Source organism: Prionailurus bengalensis, chromosome B1 (genome assembly GCF_016509475.1).
Source record: "Prionailurus bengalensis isolate Pbe53 chromosome B1, Fcat_Pben_1.1_paternal_pri, whole genome shotgun sequence".
Taxonomy (NCBI): domain Eukaryota; kingdom Metazoa; phylum Chordata; class Mammalia; order Carnivora; family Felidae; genus Prionailurus; species Prionailurus bengalensis.
The window spans coordinates 111587073-111610523 of NC_057344.1; the positions used below are offsets into that span (position 1 = coordinate 111587073).

The window sequence follows — 23451 nt, forward strand, 5'->3', positions numbered from 1 at the left end:
GAGCGACCTCCAAAAATCAAAGGGAACTGTTAGAGTTACAGGCCTCAACTAGAGAAAACTCTCTCCAGAAGTTTCTGCCAATAAGATAATGAAATCCACGTTGGCTGCAGTTTTGGCCATTCAGCCTCCTGGGGATCTGAACAGAAACCTGACAGGGGTGGCTGCAGAGGAGGAACCCACATGGCATCAGAAAGCAGGCTGCAGGGGACCAGCTGTCCTAATAGAGGTATTCCGTCAGTGCTGTGAGCATTTCTGCTATGGACGGACCTCTGGGCTGCAAGAACTTCGAACCAGTTTGGAACTTTGAGCAAACCTTGGTACAGGATCATTTCCCAAGCATTCTGTCAGAGGACCTCCAGTGCTAGGAGGATCCAACAGGATCATCAATCTGGGAATGTAGACCCATTCTTTCTGGCATCTTATGCCATTTTGCTGGGGTCATTTTTCTTCAGTAAAGATTTGTTAGTAGTAAACTCTTTTTTCTTTGACTGCTTTTTAAGATTGTTTCTTTGTCCTTGGTGTTCTGAAGTTTGACTACAATGTGGCTAGAAGTAGACTTATGATTGTCTCCCTTCCTCCCTTCCTTCCTTCCTCCCCTCCTTCCTTCTAGTTTCTTCCCTCATTCCTTTTCTATCCTGCTTAGGATTCATTGTGATTCTTATATTTGAAGATTAATGGGTTTTGGCAATTCTGGAAAATCATCAGATATTATCTATTCAAATAGATATTTGCTTTGTTATCTTTTTCTGATCAGACATATATTGGACCCTCTCACTCCATCTTCCATGTTTCTTATTCTCTTTTATTTCCCATCTCAGATCCTCCTATGATGCATCCTGGTGTATTAGCTTCTTAGGGCTGCTGCAACCAAGTGCCATAGATTGGGTGCCTTATACAACAGAAATAGATTCTCTCACAGTTCTGGAGCCTAGAAGTCCAAGATCAAGCTATCAGCAGGGTCATGTTCCCTCTGAAGGCACTAGGGAAGAATGTTTTCCAGTCCTCCCTCCTGGCTTCTGGTGGTTCCTGCCTTATGGCAACAATAACTACAATTTCATATGCATTCTCCTTGTGTGCATATCTCTCTCTTATTTTTTAATGTTTATTTATTTTTGAGAGATAGAGAGACAGGGTGTGAATAGGAAGGGGCAAAGAAAGAGAGAGACACAGAATTGGAAGCAGGGTCCAGGCCCTGAGCTGTCAGCACAGAGCCCGACGTGGGGCTCCAACTCACCAACCGCAAAATCATGACCTGAGCCGAAGTTGAATGCTTACCTGACTGAGCCATCCAGGCACCCCCACGTGCATGTCTCTCTTTAAATTTCCTTTTTAGAGGGGTGCCTGGGTCCCCTCTGTCCCCCTCTCTCTCTGCCCCTCGTGTGTGCAGGTACATGCACATTCTCTCTTTCTCAAAAATAAATGAACATTAAAAAAATAAATTTCTTTTTTATAAGGATACCAATCATAGTGGAAGAAGGGCCCACTCTACTCCAGTACAACCTCATCTTAACTAATTAATCTGCAATGACTCTATTTCAGTAAGATCCTAGTCTGAGTACAAGGGGTTAGGGCTTCAACGTATGAATCTGAGGCTGAGGGCACACAGCTGTTAAAAAGTCATTCAACCCATAACGCACGGCTTCATCATTGGATGCAAGTTTCTTAACATCTCTGCACCTCAGTTCCCTCATCTGTAAAATGGGGATAATAATATTAACCTCATAGGGTTTTGTGATGATTGATTAGATTAGTATAAAAATGACTTAAAATGAGGCTTGGCAAGTATATACTTGGTAAATATATTTATTGTTTCTACTATTATTATCATCAACAACCTTTTCAAGAAATGTACTTCCACTTTTTAAGAATCACCCAATTTCTCTCTCTCTTACTTCCTCTCTTCCTACTTATTTCTTAAATTATTTGGATTTGGATAAAGAGCAGGGTTCACCTTAAAATTCTTGGCTGATAGGTCTTTGCCAATACACAGATGATGTAAAAGTAGGCCTCAGACTCCACGGGGAAAAATAGTAACATGGCTACTAATTTTTCAAGTGAGTTTTTGCTTAAAGTTGTTGTCAAGAACTAAGGCCAAATTAAAAATTTTCCAGGTGTTTACCTCAATGGGGTGAGTATTTTTTTAAGAAAACTTTTTCCTTGGGGCACCTGGGTGGCTCGGTCGGTTGAGCGGCCGACTTCAGCTCAGGTCATGATCTCGCGGTCCGTGAGTTCGAGCCCCGCGTCGGGTTCTGTGCTGACAGCTCAGAGCCTGGAGCCTGTTTCAGATTCTGTGTCTCCCTCTCTCTGACCCTCCCCCGTTCATGCTCTGTCTCTCTCTGTCTCAAAAATAAATAAACTTTAAGAAAAAAAAAAAAAGAAAACTTTTTCCTTAAGGACGTATCCATTCCTGAATCCTTGCTCTATATGGATGGATGGTATCTAAACTCACTCCCTTCCATGTGTAATTTTTATCACTAGCTGCCATCTCATCCTACCCCACTCAAAACTTGTACAGAGTGTCTTCGGGGCTCGGTATACATTTATATCCCTGGATATGCTTCATATCTGTAGGCTCAAAGGATTTTCCTACCTTTTTTGCAGGCTCATTTATTACTTATAAGTGGGGCTTTTGTAGTTTAACTAGATTTTTTTGTCAGCATTTGTTAGTGGGAGCGCTTAAGCTCTCTGTCCTGCCACATGGTCAGAAACAACATTTTCTTTTTTTTTTTTTCTTTTTTTAAAAAAATTTTTTTTCCACGTTTTTATTTATTTTGGGGACAGAGAGAGACAGAGCATGAACGGGGGAGGGTCAGAGAGAGAGGGAGACACAGAATCGGAAACAGGCTCCAGGCTCCGAGCCATCAGCCCAGAGCCCGACGCGGGGCTCGAACTCACGGACCGCGAGATTGTGACCTGGCTGAAGTCAGACGCTTAACCGACTACGCCACCCAGGCGCCCCGACATTTTCTTATCTGTACGATGGGGATAATAATGTTTCCCTGATAGGTTTGACATCATGTATGTCTATGTAAAATGGCTGACATAATGGTGGTCAATGTGTGGTAACTGCTATTAATTAATTAATGAGTTGGAGGAAGGAGTAGACATCTGAAATATGCATTTTGGCCAAATTTTTCAGCTCTTTCAAAATTTCATAAATGATAAAGAGAAAGGCATAATTAGCCCATTTTACATTAGTGGTATAGATGTTTTAAGGAAATACCTCCCCAGAGTTTCTTCTTGATGAAGATGATGAACCCAGAAAGCGTTTCTTTGTCTGCCTTTCTTCTTCACATTCAGGTAGTTCCCCAAATACACAACAGTTTCCTGGGCTGTCCATAATTCTGATTTTTTAGAATATTTTAATAAAAGAGCATCTGGAAAAAAGGTAAGAAAAAATGGATGTTATTTGTATTTTAAAGTTTATTTTAATTTTTATTTTTTTATGTTTATTTTTATTTTTGAGAGACAGAAACAGAGCATGAGCAGGGGAGGGGCATAGAGAGAGAGGGAGACACAGAACCTGAAGTAGACTCCAGGTTCTGAGCTGTCAGCACAAAGCCCAACATGGGGCTTGAACCCATGAACTGTGAGATCATGACCTGAGCTGAATTCGGACACTTAACTGACTGAGCTACCCGTTTATTTTATTTTGAGAGAGAGAAAGAGAGAGAGAGACTGCACACACACAAAGGTGGGGGGCAGAGAGAGAGGGAGACAGAATTGAAGCAGTCTCCAGGCTCCAACCTGTCAGCACAGAGCCTGACGTGGGGCTTGAACTCATGAACCAGATCATAATGTGAGTGGAAGTCAGACGCTTAACCAACTGAGCCACCCAAGCGCCCCTGGATGTTGTTTTCAAAGGGATGTTACAATTCATGAATAAATTTGAAGTGACACAGATCCTAATCCAGCTTGTCTGAAATCATTAGCTTCTTTAGACATTTTCTCAAATTTTAGCCTTCTCTATGAATACTACTAAAGAGTTAGTGAAGTACAATAAAGAAGTAAAGCTTTGCAAATATAACGAAGATTCACAAAACCTTTCTCTTGTGATGGAGAGGGATTAAGGCTAGAATTTCTGTATGAAAGCAGTGGAGGGGCACCTGGGTGGCTCATTCGATTGAGCGTCCCACTCCTGATTTTGGCTCAGGTCATGATCTTATGGTTCATGGGACTGAGCCCTGTACCAGTCTCTTCACTGGCAGTGTGGAGCCTACTTGGGATTCTTTCTCTCTCTCCCCTGCTCCTTCTCTAAAAAAAAAAAAATAAAAAATATATATATATATGTATGTGTGTGTGTGTATATATATATATACACACACACATATATGAGATACATATATATATACATATATACACATATACATATATACATATACATATATACACATACACACATATATGTACACATACATATACATATGTATACATATGTATACATATGTACACATACATATACACATACATATATACACATACATATATACACATACATATATACATATACATATATATGTACATATATATATATATATATATATATATACACACACACACATACACACATACATATATGAGAAAGCAGTGAAAAATAAAGGGCTTTTTAAACAGTAAAATGCCAGAGTTCATATTGGAACAGTGATACATGTTTGCATCTTCTAATTATCTGGGGGGCCCAGATAATGGAGGCTACTACCTGTGCCAGACCACATAGATAGAAATAAATGAAACAATTATACCTCAGAGATTCCTGGAAACTCCAGAAATCATGGTTACATATTAAAGTGCACCTTGATTTTCTCTGAGTTGTTTTGTTTAGGCTGGGAAAGTCCAGGAATTACTTGAGAAAATACAGCTACTGTACGAAGATGCTACTCAATTGAAAAAGGAAAAGATAGGAAGGAAAAGTAAAAACTGTCTCCACCAGAAGGAAAGGAGGAACAGTGCTAGCAAGAAAGCATTTCTTTGAGGGGGAAAGACATGAGCCCTAAGGAAGAAATGCAACATTTTGGGATCCAAGTTAAGATAAAGTGAACAAGGACCTTCTGCATCCAGGTCATGTTAATGGATGAATGAACAGAAGACTCAGGAGAAAAAGTACTTAAAATAAGATAAACTCATGGGTCTGGGGTTGGGGAGGGAGATGACTGGAGGCTGGGGAAGATAGTGACGAGGGCTGGGCAACTCAATCAGAGAAGCTGGCGTTGGAAACAGAAGTTGGGCCTCTTGCACACATACATACGAAGGCTAAGTGAATTGAGGGAAGAAGAAAGGAGGAAATGTACAACTTGTTTTGTTTTTTCCAACTTTGGGCTTCCTCTCTTTTTCTTATCTGTACACCGGGGATGATAATGTTTCCCTAATGGGTATGAGATCATGTACATATGGCTTTTCACCTGTAAACTGGCACATGACAATAAAGCAGTTACTTAACTCTAAGGAATGTGATTCTGAACCTTCAGAGTCCCTAAATAGGGAATAGAAAATAGGGAAACCCTATTATAGTGGAACGTTTTGCCCTTTTTTTGTAACAACCTGAACTGTCTTTTTAGTCTGAATTCAAGGGAGCAGGCAAAACACAGGAATACCCTGAAGCAAAGGTTATTGACATTGGCTTTATACAAAGCCACTGGAGGGCTCTTAAAAAATACTCATGCCTGGATCCAAACCCCAGAGCTGTTCGATCAGAATCATAGATACTTCCTGAGGCTGTACCTACTAGAAAGGTTGTACTTACTGTATGCTTGGTGCAGTTGATTGGGCTTAAAAACTCCTGTATTCTCCAGTCTCTGTAGGAGCCAATCATGTCTCACCCCTGCCAAAAGTTTTTCAAAGTCATCAGGGAGCAGGGCTCGAGCCTCTAGGATCTCTTGCCTTGTCATTCCCGGCAATGAAACAAAAGAACTTCCACTGGAATTCAGAAAGGACTGCGGGTTTTCCCCCTCAGAAGAACCGCTGGAAAATGCTGGTGATTTCAACCACCCTGCCGAGGACGAGGTGGAGTTCTGGCTGCAGTTTAGCATGTTTCCTAGTTTGTTTCCCTCCTCCGTGGTAGTGCAGTCCTTGCTAAAATCAGAGGAGGGAATGTTACTGCTTACAGAGGAGTTGGGGGTTTCAGGCCATTGACCACGCGACTGTCTCAGAGCACATAGGCTGTAAGAGCCACGTCTGCTTGTGGGGTGAACATCTGTGCTGTCGAGCCATTGGCCCTCCTCATCCACTGTGGAGGCATCAGGGTCGATGCCCTGCTCTTTGACTGAGCCACTGCTCTTTCCTGGGTCAGGATTTTGAACAGGCCAATGAAGAGGGGAAAAGCTACATGCTGTCCTGGAACGTTGGCCCAGGGAATCCTCCATGACTATGTCAGAGTCTAAGGGCATATCCTCTTCTTTTTCTGCTGTTTCTCCTTCCGGGTCAACCCAGGCGGAATTTTCTTTAAATGTAAGGCCTGTGCCTCTTTTGATTTCCTCTCCATGCCTGTCTTCGGCATCACAGTTGATTTCTGGAAATTCATCAATTAGTTCAAAGGTTTCTTCTTCTTGGACCAAAGGGTATGTGGCTGTGTTCTTGGGCCAACCAGCATCAAAAGAGGACAAAGAAGCAGAACCAAACGAGGGTCTGGAATGAGCAGAAGTATTTCTGGATCCCCCATTTCTGGCTTTCTGCACATCTTCTGGAACTCCTTCTAACAGCCCCGCCCCAGACGCTGAGAACATGCCTGTTGTGTTATGAGGATGGGAGGTTTTCAAGGGCACGTGGCTGTGTCGTTGACTTTGCAAAGACTCTAAATTGTCATCCTTGGACACTTGGAGAGAGAGACCGTGAATCTCTGAAGATAGTGGATGTACAGGTCTGGTTTCCTCATTGATGTCTTCAGACAGGGCAGCGGAACACTCAGTATCCACAAGGTGCACTTCTTTGCAAAGCTCTTTTCTGGTTGACCTATCGTCCACATAATTCACTTCCTCCCAGCTGGTAGAAGAGCTAACCACCGATAATTCGCTCCAAGAACTGGAGCACTGGCTGTCACTCAGAGACTTGTTCAAAACAGCTCCTTCACCATGGCTGTGATCTGATGACTCAACCTCAGTTCCCCCATCTTGATCCAAGGAGACTCGAAAGGCATCAGAACGGGTCCAGTTTTTCCTTGCTATCCTCCTGAGTTTCTCCTGACCATTCTTAGCCTTGTGGGAGGAAGATATTACGGTGCTTTTTTGAAAATGTGGTTTGTCTTCAGTGGTACACACAGTATCTATGTTTTTTGTCTCTGTTTCTAGAGTAGTGATACAGACTCCCGTTTTCGTATCTTTCTGTTTATCTTTGTTGTTCCCACAAGAGCCCTCAAAAACTTCGCACACTGAAGTGTGGTGCTGTGAATAGGTTTCAAGGATTTTTTGGAAATCTACTTGCCCATGCAAGATGGGTTTATCCAACCCGTGCTTGAAACTCTCTGGAACATAAGACTTGTCATCTAAGTTTGAGAAGCTTTGAATTTGTAAATGATCCTTTACCTGGGTGATAACTGACACGATCTCCTGAGAGAGAGTTTCTCTCTCCTGACTTTCAGAGGAAGTACTGAAACTGTACAGCTTTCCCATAGCTTCATGACAGAGCTGACTTGCTGTACGGACCACCTCTGTCTCCCCATACAGTCTTTGGTGCACAGTGGTGAGGCCAAAAGCAGCTTTGAGAAGACTGTGAAGCTCTTGTTTTCCACTAACTCGTTCATCATATCTCTTGGTGAGGAGGCCAATTTCAAAGGCCTCTTTGGCTTCACACAGATATGAATTTTTCATTTCCACAGGACAGTCATTAGAGCTAGTATAGGACAACAAGCACGTGCCACGGATATTCTGAGGAAAATACCAAGCACATAATCAGACACTGAAATAGAAACTGGAAGTGAATCAGGAAACACTTCATTCCTGGAGGACAGTGATTAGAAATATTATAGGAAAATAAACACGTGGCACAGATATTCTAAGAAAAATACACAATCACATATTGAGTCAAGGACCTAAAGTCTCTTTGGTGAATCAGGGAAAGGGACTGGGATGGATGTGACTGGCTGGCATGAAGGTGTAAGAGATTAGTTTTAACTACCATCTTACTATAGGCCTGACACTTTTTTAAAAAGTTTATTTATTTTTTTAGTAATCTCTGCACCCAAAGTGGGGTTCGAACTCATGACTCTGAGATCGAGAGTCACATACTCTTCTGACTGAGCCAGCCCAGGTCTGATACTTTTTGATCAAAGATGATAAACTTGCTGTTGTTGTTGTTACTGCTGTTGTTAGTTTCAGCAAACAGTCTATACATGGGACAGGGACACAGTAAGTTTCTCTATGCAAAAGAGAAATAAGACTGCTATATATAAACACATCATTTATTTAACAATAATCAAAACAACAGAGTAGTGGCTTCCAAACCCCTCTGTGCACCTGGGCAGTATTTCAGAATAAAAGATTTCCGAGTACTAATCCCAGACATTTGCATTTAGTGGGTCTAGGGTGGATCAGGAATGTGCATTTTGAGAAGACTCCTTGCGTGATTCTGCTGTGCTTGGGAACCATTGGTCTCAGGCAGACAACATCAGACCCACAGGCTGAATTAATTTAGCTTCCACCAGGATGTCACTACCCTGACTGATAAAACCTTTCCATACATGAGGTCTGATTACAATTCTCTAATGAAGTGCACAAAGCCTACTTTAGGTTAGCCCTTTTCCTCTCACTGGTAGCTTCCATCACTGGGGAGAGGTAGAGTGTGGGGCTGCACCCTGCTTACCACAGCCGTGAGCACGAAGAGGGGTGTGTAGGGACTGAAGGCAGCTGCCAGTTTGCAGGCTTCTGCAGCTGAGAGCAAATGGTGGTCAAACTCCTTCAGCAAACCCTGTGAGAAAACAGGCCAAGTGTTGTGTTGACAATTATTTATCCATTAGCAAAAGTCAGGCTATGAAATTCCTTTACTTTTCTTTCAGGATCTGAGGGACACCCTGCCCTTTACCACAACGACACCCGAACAGTGCCAAGAAAGAGTTAAGCATCTCAAAGGACCCTAGGGAATTGAGTGTCCTATCCCCCAACACCCATACACAGTCCATCCCCCTCCCTCCCCAGAGTGGGCCTAACGTGTGCAAAATAATTCATACAAGTTTCTCTGCAGGATCATGCAACTCTTTGTTCAGAGAAATCCCCCACATTTTGCAGCCAAATTAGCTGATGATTTCTGCACTGTTCTTGGCAAAGAGCCTTTTAATGTATGATTTCACAGCAATTAAGATTCATTCATTCATCCTAGAAATATGCATTGAGAACCTCCATGTGCCAGGCACTGTTCTAAACACGAAGGAGACAGCAGACAGTTGAGCCTGCAGTAAATAAGCTTGCTTCCTATTGAGCGGAGGGGATCAGTCAATACGCAAAATGAGTAAAATGCATATTATCTGACACGGTGACAAGCAGTCAAGAGAAGAATAAAGCAGGAAGACGTCAAGGAGCTCCAGGGTGGGGAGGCAGTTAGCAATTTTTAAAAAATTCTTTCTTCCTTTCTTCCTCTTCCTTCCTTCTGTCCGTCCTTCCTTCCTTTCTTTTTTAAGGTAAGCTCTATATCTAACGTGGGGCTTGAACTCATGACCCTGAGATCAAGAGTCACATGCTCTACCGACTGAGCCAACCAGGTGCCCTGGCAGTTTACAATTTTAAACAGTCATCAGAGACAACTGCACTGAACTAGAGATATAACCCTTTTCTTGTGTGTTGGTCTGACAGCACAAGCCACATTTTGTTAAAACTCAGATTGTTAGCAGCAAGCTGCAAGCCTTTTTATGCCACACTCATTACTATTAAGTACGGTTACTATTGTCACTTTAGTATTTAACAAAAAATGCCAATCTTTGTGATACTATTAAAAATCTCAATATCGGGGTGCCAGGTGGCTCAGTCTGTTAGGCATCTGACTCTTGATTTTAGCTCCAGTCATGATCTCACCATTTGTGAGTTCGAGCCCCGCATTGGGCTCTGTCCTGCCAGCGTGGAGCCTGCTTGGGATTCTCCCTCTCTCTGCCCCTCCCCCATTTGTGCTGTATCTCTCTCAAAATAAATAAACTTAAAAAAATAATTTCAGGGGCGCCTGGGTGGTGCAGTCGGTTAAGCGTCCGACTTCAGCCAGGTCACGATCTCGCGGTCCGTGAGTTCGAGCCCCGCGTCAGGCTCTGGGCTGATGGCTCAGAGCCTGGAGCCTGTTTCCGATTCTGTGTCTCCCTCTCTCTCTGCCCCTCGCCCGTTCATGCTCTGTCTCTCTCTGTCCCAAAAATAAATAAACGTTGAAAAAAAAAATAAAAAAAAAAATAATTTCAGTATCAGTGCAGTGCAGGAGAGCAGCTCAATGTCTATGTTGATGCTCCAAACTGGACAGAGACCTGAGTTCTGCTCCTAGTTTCCTTCCTACCTAGTGTGCAAACTGTAGAGGTCACTTAATTTGTCTGGACCTCAGTTTATTTTTCTCTAAAATCGGAATGATATATTTTGCTCTACCTACTTCATAGGGTTTTGTGGAGCTCATATACATATATACATGTGTGTATATATATATGTATATATATACACACACACACACACACACACTCACATACTTTTTGAATTATAAAGGAATATATAAAAATTAGTAATCATTATTTAATTTTTTTAAATGTTTGCTTTTTGAGAGAGAGAGAGAGAGAGAGAGCGTGAGTGTTGGGGGGGTGGGGAGGAGGAGCAGAGAGAGGGAGACACAGAATCTGAAGCAAGCTCCAGGCTCTGCTCTATCAGCACAGAGCCCAACGCAGGGCTCAAACCCACAAACTGTGAATTCATAACCTGAGCTGAAGTTGGACGCTTAACCCACTGAGCCACCCAGGCGCCCCAGTAACCCTCATTATTAAGAATAAGAATCTAGACAAGTGACAGATGCTCTGATTTGAACAGAGGGTGATTAAAGTTTTATAATTGTTATCCCTTTACTTTATCACTGAGATGGGCCAAGTGTGGAAACTGAATTCTGTGATAATCTGAATTAGAGGTCACTTAATTTGTCCGGACCTCAGTTTATTTTTCTGATTTCTTTCTGAAAGAAATCAGTGGGGTTCAAAGCATTTATCACTTTGATGATATTTATTCATTCTTTTACTTGTCATTTTTAATGTTTTTAGTACCCTCTGTATGTGTGGTACTGTGCTAGGTGGTAAGATAATCAAGCCAAATAGGACACCATAGAAATTGTCCCCAGGACTGTTCATGTTACTTGAAGAGGGGAGACACTGTGCTCCCTGACTCCTGGAAAGAGAATGAGATTGATAAACCAAGCACCAAGAACGTTGGCAGTTTTGTAGGTGATGCCATTCTGGACCAAGTGATAATTACCAAGTTAATTTGTGGATTGTTTTTAAACTTCTCATAATCATTTTTGCTCATGGAAACGAAGATGTCTGCCAGTATACCTAGTGATGTGGAAATACCCTGTAAGAAAAATACAAACAGAACACAGATTAGGAATTCAAGGTCCATTACTGGTCTCATCTCAAGGCCTGAAGGCCATGACTAGTCCTCCATATGAAATATTGTTGCTGCTGTTGCTGCTTCTGCTTCTCCTCTCTTCCCCCTCCTCCTGCTCCTCTCCCTCCTCCTCCTCTTTCCCCTCCTCCTCCTTCTTGTCATCCTGACAGTGGAAATACTTCTAAACTGGATGCCACAGGCTTGAAAGATCATCAGATCCTGAGTGTAAACACAGCTATTTCTTAGTTGGGCTTTACTGGACTGTCAACACTAACTTCTTCATACTGCTAGAGGCTTAAAGGATTGGCCCAAGCATGCGTCCTCGCATCCCATTCTGTCTGTGTGGGAAAAGGGTTGTAGGCGGTGGCATTGCTGATACAGGTGATAACCCAGTGCTCCAGTTAACGAGGAGAATACTCTTACAGAGGTACAGAGAATGAAAACATTAAGTAGGAAAGCAAATGGTGCCTCTCAAATTTCTTGGATTGGAGTCTGCTCACTCAACGGAGGGAAAATGATTTTACATATAAGCAGCTTGGTTATCTCAACTTTGCTGTGGAATCAGGCAAAGGCTAAATATATAATAAAAGAAATGGATAAGTGAGTAATAGAAACAAAAATATAAATAGATTTGGCTCAGTTGGTTGAGCGTCCGACTTCGGCTTGGGTCATGATCTCACTCTTCGTGAGTTTGAGCCCTGCTTCGGGCTCTGTGCTGACAGCTCAGAGCCTGGAGCCCGCTTCAGATTCTATGTTTCTCTGTCTCTCTGCCCCTCCCCCACTCTGATCTGTCTCCCTCTGTCTCAAAAATAAATAAAAACATTTTAAAAAATTAAAAAAAAAAGATAGAAATAAACGTGAAAACACTACATACATGCCAGGAGTCTGGCTGTGAATGGGGACGGAGCAAGACACAAGAGGAAATTACCAAGTGTTCGTGGTCCTATGCCCATGTAGAATCAATAAAAATAGGACCAATAAAATTGATAAACAATACACTGCATTATGCCACAAGGAGATAATCATCCAAAGACAAATGTAGGATAGGAGAGGAAAAAAAGCACTAGATAAACCACCTTTCTATCTGGCTGAGGAAGGGTCAAATACCCTATGATTGAGGCCCATATTACCTCTGCTGCTTCGTACCACATCCCTGAAAAAAAAAGGGAGAGAGATGAGACAAACTGCTAGTATCTGTGCATTGTGCTAGAAAATACTTTTGAAAACTAATACGGAAAGAAGATTCACTGGCTCCTGTTAGGAAAATTTAGGGCTGGATTAGATTGAGAGCAATCAGCAAATGCCAATCTGCTAGAAAAACAGCAACATATTTTTCCAGCTGATTTAATACAGATAATGCTTCCCTTTCACAGGAAAACAGTAAAAAATATTACATATCATATATAATACTACATTAACATAAAACTAATTAAATACAGTATTTATAAGAATAATTACCATTCTATGCTAACATTTTCAAACACCTTAGTTTGCATTTTATTTAATTAAGTAATTTATTTGAGCACCTACAGCTCCTTTTTATTTTTCCTTTTTGTTGTTTTTTAAAGTCTTCCACGTTCAGGTGAGCAAAGGACTTGGGGACAGTCTAAGAAGCCCACAGGGCCCCCAGCGGCTCCCCAGTAGTTCCTTCTTCCCTCCAGCTGACAGCATAGCCGCTGCCCTGTGTCCCTCCTCAGGACCCCTCCTTGGAACCTCTGATGTCCAGGTTGCCCTGTCTGTGGGGACAGTGCCAGAGACCCTTTCGTGGGCTGTTGGCAAGCCACTCAGGCTTGATGGACCATAAACAACAGGGTAGGGCCATGCATTTTAAAGCACAACTAGCATTCTATGCATTTCAGGTATACTTGCCTCGTGGCCCATTTGAACCTGAGGTCTAACAGTTCTGAGCCTATTACCGCAGAGCTCTTGGTAATTGCTGGCCGTATTATCTTTTTTCCTTGTTTGTTTTCCCTCCTTTTAACCATCCTTTGGGAGCTTTTTTTTTTTTTTTTTTGTGATTTTTTTTTTTGTGCTTTATGAAATTTATTGAAAAATTGGTTTCCATACAACACCCAGTGCTCGTCCCAAAAGGTGCCCTCCTCAATACCCATCACCCACCCTCTCCTCCCTCCCACCCCCCATCAGCCCTCAGTTTGTTCTCAGTTTTTAACAGTCTCTTATGCTTTGGCTCTCTCCCATTCTAACCCTCTTTTTTTTTTTTTTCCTTCCCCTCCCCCATGGGTTCCTGTTAAGTTTCTCAGGATCCACATAAGAGTGAAACCATATGGTATCTGTCTTTCTCTGTATGGCTTATTTCACTTAGCATCACACTCTCCAGTTCCATCCACGTTGCTACAAAAGGCCATATTTCATTTTTTCTCGTTGCCACGTAATATTCCATTGTGTATATAAACCACAATTTCTTTATCCATTCATCAGTTGATGGACATTTAGGCTCTTTCCATAATTTGGCTATTGTTGAGAGTGCTGCTATGAACATTGGGGTACAAGTGGCCCTATGCATCAGTACTCCTGTATCCCTTGGATAAATTCCTAGCAGTGCTATTGCTGGGTCATAGGGTAGGTGCAGCCGCTCTGGAAAGCAGTGTGGAGGTTCCTCAGAAAATTAAAAATAGTCCTTTCGGAGCTTTAAGGGCATTTTTTTTTTAAGGTATACCCTTAACATTAAAAGAGAAAAAAAAAATAAAGCACAACTAGCATTCTATAAATTTTGCCTTACAACCCGAGGAATGCCCTCTGAGGAGTGAATGGGTAAGGTGTCAGAGTGGTTTAGAATAAGGTGTCCCTCTTATCACATAGAGTCCTGTAGAACTGAAAGTCAGATGCCAGAATTATTACCAAGAATCCTACGGTTAATACCACAGTGTACAACTATACATTTCTTTAACACAATTCAACAGAAAATATTTTGTTTTATTAATGTTCATAACACTCCTGGGATCTCAAATGTCATTTTCTTTTTGATGAGGAAACTAAGAAAAGTGAGGATTAGCAATTTGAACCAGATACAATGAGAAAATTCCACAGTACTATCTCGTAGCCAGACTTTGTAAATGAGCCCTGAGAGCAGCGAATGTTTGATGACCGTACCTAGCTTTTGCAGAATTTGCCCTCTGATCTGTATGCAGACTGACTGCACCAGGATCTTGTCACTTTCGTTTCTGTACAGCCAGGTACCTACAACAAAAGAGGGAAAAAAGAAAAGTAGTTTCAGCTCCTAGTTATCAAGTAAAGAGCCTGGTAAAACGAAACTAATTTCACCGAAGCCTTCATGAGCACATGTGATACAGGTTTGAGAGACGATCTCTTCTCTACATTGAGAAAGGTCCAAACTCCTTGCTATAACATACAAGCCTTCACAGAACTTGTATGTGAATACCGAGAATCCTACTTCTCACTTGAACTCTTGTCTGGTCTCCAAGTCTCCCAACTGACTGTGCTCTGCCATGGCATGGTTCCTGAGGAGACCAGCTCCTTCTACTTCAGGTCTCAGCCTCAATGCTATTGTCTCCAAGCCCCCCAGATTGATTTACCATAGTACTACCCCACTGTCTTGTGGTTGCCTAATGGAGGGTGGGATCCTTCCCATCCACCCAAAATTTAGTTTGTAGGTTGAGACTGATGGTTGTGCGCGCTCACACACACACACACACACACACACACACACACCCCCCAAGATATGAAAAGATTTAGTACTCACATAATGAGTCTTTCTGAGGAGAGGAGACAGGCACCCAAGCTGGTTCATTTGACTTGTGTGAAAAGAGTGGTGAGTGGCTTTGGTTTTTATTGTGATTAGGGTGTGGGCTGGGGTAAAGTCTCCCACAAGCTATGCCTGGTTTACTGCTGAGTAGGTTTAAAACAAACCAAAAAGCAACCCTCCCCCCCCCCCCCCGCCCCAGCCTGTCCAGTTGTGGGACAAAGTGGGTGGCAGAAGGCTGGGGTCTGAAAACTGTCAGTGGGCAAACACCAAAAACAGAATCAAACTCATTACTATACCCCCTTGATTCTCTGTCACATCACCCTATTTTCTCCCCAGCTTTTAATCTGTGTGTGTGTGTGTGTGTGTGTGTGTGTGTGCGTCTGCATATGTGGTGTAGAAGATGGAAGTGTGTATATCATAGGTTAGTGATGGTGGACACAAATGATGGGTATGTGGTCAATATCGATATTCCAAACCGCCTCTCCACTGGAATGTCTACAAGTTTCAAGGTGCTTGGGACCTTATATCCAAGCAGACTGAGCTTAAAAGTCTACTGGAGGTTGTGTTCAACTTACTGGGAAACTTGTTGTCTTTAACGCCCAGAATTTCAGACAATATATCTGAAGGAATAAATGATTTGTTGCCCAACTATTAGTACTTGCTTCCTTTCATGTATGCTTAAATATTGAAAGAAATCCATTTCAAAATAAGTTTTTCTGAAAGTGCATACATAGCAAAATCAAATTTACTTTCCAAACCATTTAAATACATACAGCCATAAATATATTTTTCTCAACTTACAGACTTTATCTCCATTTACAATTCTCCTAAAGGTTGCTACTGAGCCCCTCCTGAGGCCCACAGAGTTACCTGCTTTAACAGCATATTGTTCTTAGACAGTACACTCTACAATAAGCCCAGAAGTTTAGGAGCTTTGGTTGTTCTGTTTTGCTTTCATTTTTAATTACAGAAAATGAAGACACAGAGAAATAAGCTCCTTGACCAAAGCCACTTCATTCACTAATGGCAAAGTCAGTCCTAGCTAGTTCTGGAGACATCTGGTCTACAGCAACCATTAGGTCATTCAGGTGCTTGTAAACTAGAACTCCAGAAGGGACTGCAGGTGAAGGTTGTTGTGAAGATAGGAAAGCACCTTACCTGTTGCTCCGTTGTTGCTTATTAGACTGCTCAGGATATATTCTGCTTTTAAAAGTTTCCCTGAAAAGAAGCAACCAAATGCCACACAATTAGTACCTGAACATGTGCCTTCAATACTACTAGTAGTTTAAGCTCTAAGGTTAACACACTGTTACCTCTCTTGGAAACATGCTATTTTAAAATTTAACAGCAATAACGACATCATATACCAAAGTGAAGAGAAAGATGACATTTCCAGGAATCGGTGAGATGGGAAGTTGCACAGTATCTGAAATCGCAATTAGATTTACACACACACAAGCACACACACACACTCATTCATATAGAATAAGGCTTGAAAAGTAAAGATAAACCATTGCAAAACATTGTGTCTTCTTTCTGTGAACAAGACTATTGAAAAGAAGGAAGGAAGGAAGGAAGGAAGGAAGGAAGGAAGGAAGGAAGGAGGGAGGGAAGGAAGGAAATAAAGACGGAAGGAAGGAAAGAAGGGGAAAACCACTTTCTGAAATCATGAGTTAGGTCCTGATTAAAATTTATTCATTCCAATGTTTGGAAAGAGAGCAATAACTTGAAATACGTATGTAAATAAATTTTACCAAAGGTATCTTTCTTCTTAAAAGTTATATTTTCTAATTAGGTTTTGCTGATATATAAGGATGGGTAGTTTTAAAACATATTGATTTGTATTCGCCACATTTGCTGAATGTCTTAATTCTAATAATCTGTGTATTTCTTGAAGTTTTCTATGTGGGCAATCACACTGTGCACAAATCCTGCTAATCTTGTTTATTCATTTCTAATCTTTATACCTCTTATTTCTTTTTCTGTTTTCATTGCATTGGGAGGACTTCCAGTTTACGATCAAACAGAAGTGATAACAAGATGCATTTTTTTCTTGACTTGATTTTAAAAGGAATATTCCTAATTTTCCATCAGTAGTTTTGCCAAAGGTTTCCAGTTGCTTCCTTTTTATCAGGTTAAGAAGTTCCCTCTTGTGCAGCTATCAGCTTATTGCCTTTCAGCTTCAAATTCATCCTTTATTGCCTGCTTTGCAATAATGGGAATGGACCTTGTAAATATTTCTCCTTTGCCAGCTTTGTCATTAGATGGTGTGGAGAGAGGGGGCTCCTGGGTGGCTCAGTCGGTTAAACGTCCAACTTCGGCTCAGGTCATGATCTCACAGTTTGTGAGTTCGAGCCCTGCGTCGGGCTCTGTGCTGACAGCTCAGAGCCTGGAGCCCACTTCTGATTCTGTGTCTCCCTCTCTCTGCCCCTCCCCTGCTCACACTCTGTCTGTCTGTCTCTCTCTCAAAAGTAAATAAACGTTAAAAAATAAAAGATGGCATAGAGAGGCCCTGCAAGGGGAAGATGCTTCTCTTCCTCATGTAGTGTGCCATTCTTGCCAGACTCCTGCTGTGCATACAGCTTCTCCAATGCCTGCCTCCTGCAGCGATCCTGGCTTCTCCTGTGCCTTCTTCCTACAACACAGGTGGCTTCTCCAGCACCTGGCTCCTCAAAGGTCAGCGGCACCCAGCAGCCAGCAGGTTCCTGCAGCATCCTCTCAGGTGACTTCACAGTGGAGTGAGTGCTGCCTGCCAGTGAGGCACGGCTCCATGAGTGTTTCCCCCTGGTGTTCCATAAGAGCTGCTTTGTGGTGGCACCTCTCTGTGGATGGCGTTCCTCGGCACCCCAGAGGGTGGATTTCCAGTGAGTTCTGCTGGCATGGAAACTCCTTGACCTCTCTACCATCCAGTGAGTCATGGCGGTGCCTTCTCCAACAAGGTCTTGATCACGGCCCTGGTGTGCCTGGCTGTGCGCTTGTGAACTTTTTCTCATATGCTTTCAGTATAAGGGATAGTGGCTGCTCCTTATAACTGCTTATCCTGTATTCTTCAGAGTCTTCTTTACTACTTACTAGCCAATCCCTCATTAATCTCCTGATATAGTTAATAACTCTTTTATACTGAACTTTCCTTTTTCAAATTATTGTGTTGTTTCTGACTCCTGGCTGGAAGCTGACCAATAACATCTCTAACTCTAGTTTGTATTTTCAATCTAAATGGGTTAACATTTTATAAAACACTTCTCACATCAATTTAGGTGAACACATAGTTTTCTTGTTTATTCTGTCCATTAGGTGAATTGAATGAGTCAATTATTATTATTATCATTTGTAGTAAGCCCTACACCCAATGTGGGGCTTGAACTCATGACCCCAAGATCAAGAGTCACATGCTTTACCAACTGAGCCAGCCAGGCAACCCTGAATGAATCAAATTTTTTTTTTAATTTTTATTTTCAACGTTTATTTATTTTTGGGACAGAGAGAGACAGAGCATGAACGGGGGAGGGGCAGAGAGAGAGGGAGACACAGAATCGGAAACAGGCTCCAGGCTCTGAGCCATCAGCCCAGAGCCCGACGCGGGGCTCGAACTCACAGACCGCGAGATCGTGACCTGGCTGAAGTCGGACGCTTAACCGACTGCGCCACCCAGGCACCCCTTATTATTTTTTTTTAAAGAAATTTTTTATTTATTTTTGAGAGAGAGAGAAAGAGAATGAGTAGGAGAGGGGAAGAGAAAGAGGGAGACACAGAATCCAAAGCAGGCTCCAGGCTGTGAGTTGTGAGCACAGAGTCCAACGTGGGGTTTGAACTCACAGACTGGGAGATCCCAACGAGCTGAAGTATGATGCTTAACCAACTGAGCCACCCAGGAGCCCGTGAATGGATCAACTTTTAAACATTAACCATCCTTATGTTTCTGGAATAAACAGATAATAGCCTTCCTTTACTGTAATGTATTATTATTAATTTAATACAATACTGGTCAATTTGATATTATTTTAAGATTTTTGCACCTGATAAATTATGTAAATGATACTACCATATAATTTCCTTTTATTTTGATTTTAGTTAGTTTGACCTATGCACTTACCAATTCTTTCCTTACCATTGCTTTTTGAATCTCCTACTCAATCTGTATGGATTCAACTTCCTCCTTAACAACACACGTCCTTTAATGTGTGTGTGCATGAGAGAGATGTCTTGAGAATAAAATTTTTAGTCTTTGTCTGAAAATGTGAATTTTGTCCTCACTTTTGAATGATGATTTTTGCTGAGTATAAAATTCTAGGCTGAAAAGCTATTTCCTCTCAAAATTTTTTTTTTTTTTGGTAGATTTCATTGCTTTCTGGACTCTTATTCCTGATAAGATGTTTTTTTCAGTCTAAATATAGTTCCCATATAAATAATCTGTCTTTTCTTGTTTCCTTTAAGATTTCCTCATTGTTTGATTTTCTGTAGTTTTGTGTCTGGGTGATTTTTTTATTAAAAAATTTTTTTGCTCAAGGTTGGGTCCACCTTTTCTGCTCAAAGACACATTTTTTCCTTCGATTCCAGTCAATTCTCCCAGAAGTCCCATTATGTTTTTTACATTCTATTTCTCCAAGTTTTTAAAATGCCGTTTTCATATTTGCATCCACCTAACTCTATATGCTTCATTCTCAGGATTTTCCTTAAATATAACACCCAGGTCCATCATTTTCTCTCCCGCCGTTTGACCTGCTGCAGGAACACATTTAAGGTAGGTCAGTTAGGGGGATGGAACACCTGAGAAACTGGCCTAGGAAATTGATCTTTACTGGGAGGTTGTTACCACTCACCGGGAGCAGGTGGGCGCATATTTAGAGTCTTTGGATAGTCCTTTGCTGGTCAAGTGAGGTTCGGGGAACAGCAGCATCAGTGTTGTCTGGGGGCTGGTTGGAAACGCAGACTCTGAGACCCTGCCACAGACCTACTCAATCAGGATCTGCATTTTCAGTAAGCTCTCCAGGTGCCTCATCAAAGTTTGGGAAGCACCGCCATTTGTGAGTTTTTATCATTGGTCTGAGATGAGATTAAGTGAAAAATGGAGAGTGAACATTTAGAAATTTTTTTTTTTATCTTTTGCCAAAGTAATGTTGTGACTCTTCAACCTAATAATAAATACTTTGGACTTAAAGTTTTAGGTCTCTTTTGTTGTTTTTTTTTTCCTTTCATTTTTCTAATAATCTATTTTATTGAATTCACCTCAGTTTAAGCAGCTTGTTTGGCAGGTGGTGTCCTTATCAGCACTTGAAATTCGGAAAAGCATCACCACCAACTGGGAGAGCTGCTGGGTTTTTGGCTCTTTCTAGCCATCACTGTATGGTTGCACTCTTGTAGCCTGTAGCTACAAAAAAAGAAACTTATATGCTGTGCCTGCCTTGTAGGCAATTTCCTACCAATTACTAAACTTTCTGACAACCACACTGATTTTTAATTTTAATTGCTGTATTTTTTTTTCCTGAAAGCTCTCTTAAGTTCTTTTTAAAAACAGTGAATCATTTTCTTTTCCTGTTGTGTTCTTTTTATTATTATTTTTTTGTTTATTTACTTTTTGAGAGAGAGAGAGAGAGAGAGAGAGAGAGAGAGAGAGGCAGAGTGAGAGTGGGCTAGGCGCAGAGAGAAAGGGAGACACAGAATCTGAAGCAAGCTCCAGGCTCTGAGCTGTCAGCACAGAGCCCGACACGGGGCTCGAACCCGTTAACCATGAGATCATGACCTGAGCCGAAGTCAGACACTTAACTGACTGAGCCACCCAGGCACCCCTGTGTTCTATTCTTTAAACATATGATTTTTTAAAGTCACATGAGTCTTGGGGCACAGGGGTGACTTGGTTAAGCATCCAACTCTTCATTTGGGCTCAGATCATGATCTCATGGTTTGTGTGTTCAAGCCTGATCCACGTTGGGCCATGCTGCCAGCACAGAGCCTGCTTGGAATTCTTTCACCCTTTCTGCCACTCCCCCACTCACACACTCTATCTCAAAATAAATAAACAAACAAACAAACAAACAAACTTAAAAAAAAAAAAAAGAAAGCCATACAAGGGGCTTTGGGCTCTGTGCTGACAGTCGGAGCCTGGAGCCTGCTTCAAATTTTGTGTCTCCCTCTCTCTCTGCCCCTCCTCTGCTTGTGCTCTCTCTCCAAAATAAATAAATAAATAAATAAATAAACATTAAAAAAAAAAGCCATATGAGTCTTTTAAGTTGCTCTACTTTTATATTTTGTTTTGGAGTGCCACGTTTCCTGTGTATGCTACACAATGTTCTTCTCTCCCATGTTTCATTTCCTTCGTTGCTTATACAGTTTAATCCGAGGGCATCTTCAGCAAGTAATATTCTCCTGTGGAATTCCTACGCTCCTGGACTGTGGATGTTTCTCTAGAGCATAGTTCTGTACTTGATATTCTGCTGGGCCCCCAAAATGTAAGTACTAAACTGTTTTTTTCTGTTAATTACTTGGGGGGATTCCCTCTCTTACGGGTAGGGTAAATTGAGACTCCATACTCACGTTTGGCACACTCACGTCTTGGGGTTTTCATTTGTTTGGGGAGATTTTTTTTTTGGCCTCCACCCAGAGCTTGGGCAGAGAGCAAGCTTCCTTGCCACTTCCGTGGGAGAGCTAGTGGAGCTGTTCAGTCCCCACACATAGCTGTGCACACCTTTAAGAATTCCAGCTTTATGTAAATATTTCACTCCTCACATAGGCCCAAGGTGCTGTCTCTTTTCCTTGCATGAGGATTAAAATGACAGTCCCTTCCCCTAGAACCACATCCAAGTGTAAACCCCTCCGGCTATAGTGTCATGAGCAGTAGTCCACTGTTATAACTTTGAACACTTTCTGTATTTCCAGCGCTTAAAAAAAAATTATTCACAATATTTATGTAATGGGAGAAGATTCTATGCGTGCTTACTGCTCCATGTTGATGGAACTGGAAATTTTAACCCTTATGTCTAATTATGGCTTAAAAGGTTTGGCCTCCTAATTTTAGGCAAGAGTGAGCTGAGCAGGCTCACGATGCCCTCCATTGCCTCTGAAACCCCACATGTTGAAATGCCCCCACCCTTGGAATGTGTTTTGGGTGGATATCAGGAAGGGTAACAGTAGGGCCGTGCTGTCCCCTTATATTACCTTTATTCCTCTTCCTTACTCCTTATAATATCATATAGGCATCTCACTCTTCTGACCCAAGAGTCCCAGGTGCTGAGGATGGAGACCCCTTTCCATGGCACCTTCTTTACCAGGACACCACCCCTGCTCTAAGTCTCTCTCTCTCTTTGAGACATCTGGTGTAGGGGGAGGCTCAAGAGTTGTTTGAGGGCAGAAATTCACAAATACAGTAAAACCTTGGATTGCAAATAATTTGCTCTGTGAGTGTTCCCCAAGACAAACAAACATTTCTAATAAAATTTAACTTGATAAATGAGCAATGTCTTGCAATACAAGTAGAATGTCACATTATCACAACTGAGCCAATGGTTCTTCTCTCTCTCTGCGGAACTGTGGGTGATCTTCTCCTATGGTCGGATGCTGGGTCTCAGACCGCAGTGTTTGGCAGAAATCAGTGATTTTTTAGAACGTTGGAAGGTGCCCACACCTGGCGATAGTGTATTATTTGTCACTTCAAAGCACCTATGGACAGTCCTTTGCTTTTCCATACAAGAGTAAGCTTAGGAATGCTTTGCTTCATTCTAGGTCAGGCTGCCTGCAGATACAGACTCTTTTCTCTGCTGCCTTATTGCCAGTTACATTAAATATGGTATATGACAAGAGTTTATTAATGCTGTGCTGTAGTCAACATCCATATACAATGGCTCCCATGCAGAAAAAGTTTGAAAAGAAAGGTGGTAAGAAGAAGGAGATGATTATGGTGGAAGTTGAGAAGGAAATCGTGGAGAAGGTCAAATGAGGTATGCGAGTGGCCAAAACTTCAAGATTTTATAAGAAGTCTGTGTCTTGTCTCATCTGCAGAGGAGGAGGAAAAAAAGGCAGAGGAATCCCTCACCTCAAATGAGACTAGGGAGATGTGTAAAATATGGAAAGCAGTGCAAAATTTTACAGAAAAGCACCACCCGAATAAGGCTGTAGCCGTGTGAACGATGAATCTGTTTAACAACAATGGATGTCACATTTCAGCGAAATCCTCAAAAGGAGGCAAAAGCAAGTGTCCTT

The 23451-nt window shown here is 41.8% G+C and overlaps 1 protein-coding gene across 2 annotated transcripts in view; it reads right to left on the minus strand.

The window, feature by feature from the left end:
- ALPK1 (alpha kinase 1) overlaps positions 1-23451 on the minus strand; it is a 131488-nt gene that overhangs the window by 6738 nt on the left and 101299 nt on the right. For both annotated transcript variants that reach the window (XM_043570292.1, XM_043570295.1), the window contains 7 exons: positions 16417-16476; positions 14646-14732; positions 12611-12687; positions 11403-11498; positions 8791-8895; positions 5741-7856; positions 3224-3377 (listed from right to left, as the gene is read on the minus strand). In XM_043570292.1, the coding sequence (XP_043426227.1) occupies positions 3224-3377; positions 5741-7856; positions 8791-8895; positions 11403-11498; positions 12611-12687; positions 14646-14732; positions 16417-16476 (2695 nt within the window). The remainder of the gene's footprint in view (positions 1-3223; positions 3378-5740; positions 7857-8790; positions 8896-11402; positions 11499-12610; positions 12688-14645; positions 14733-16416; positions 16477-23451) is intronic.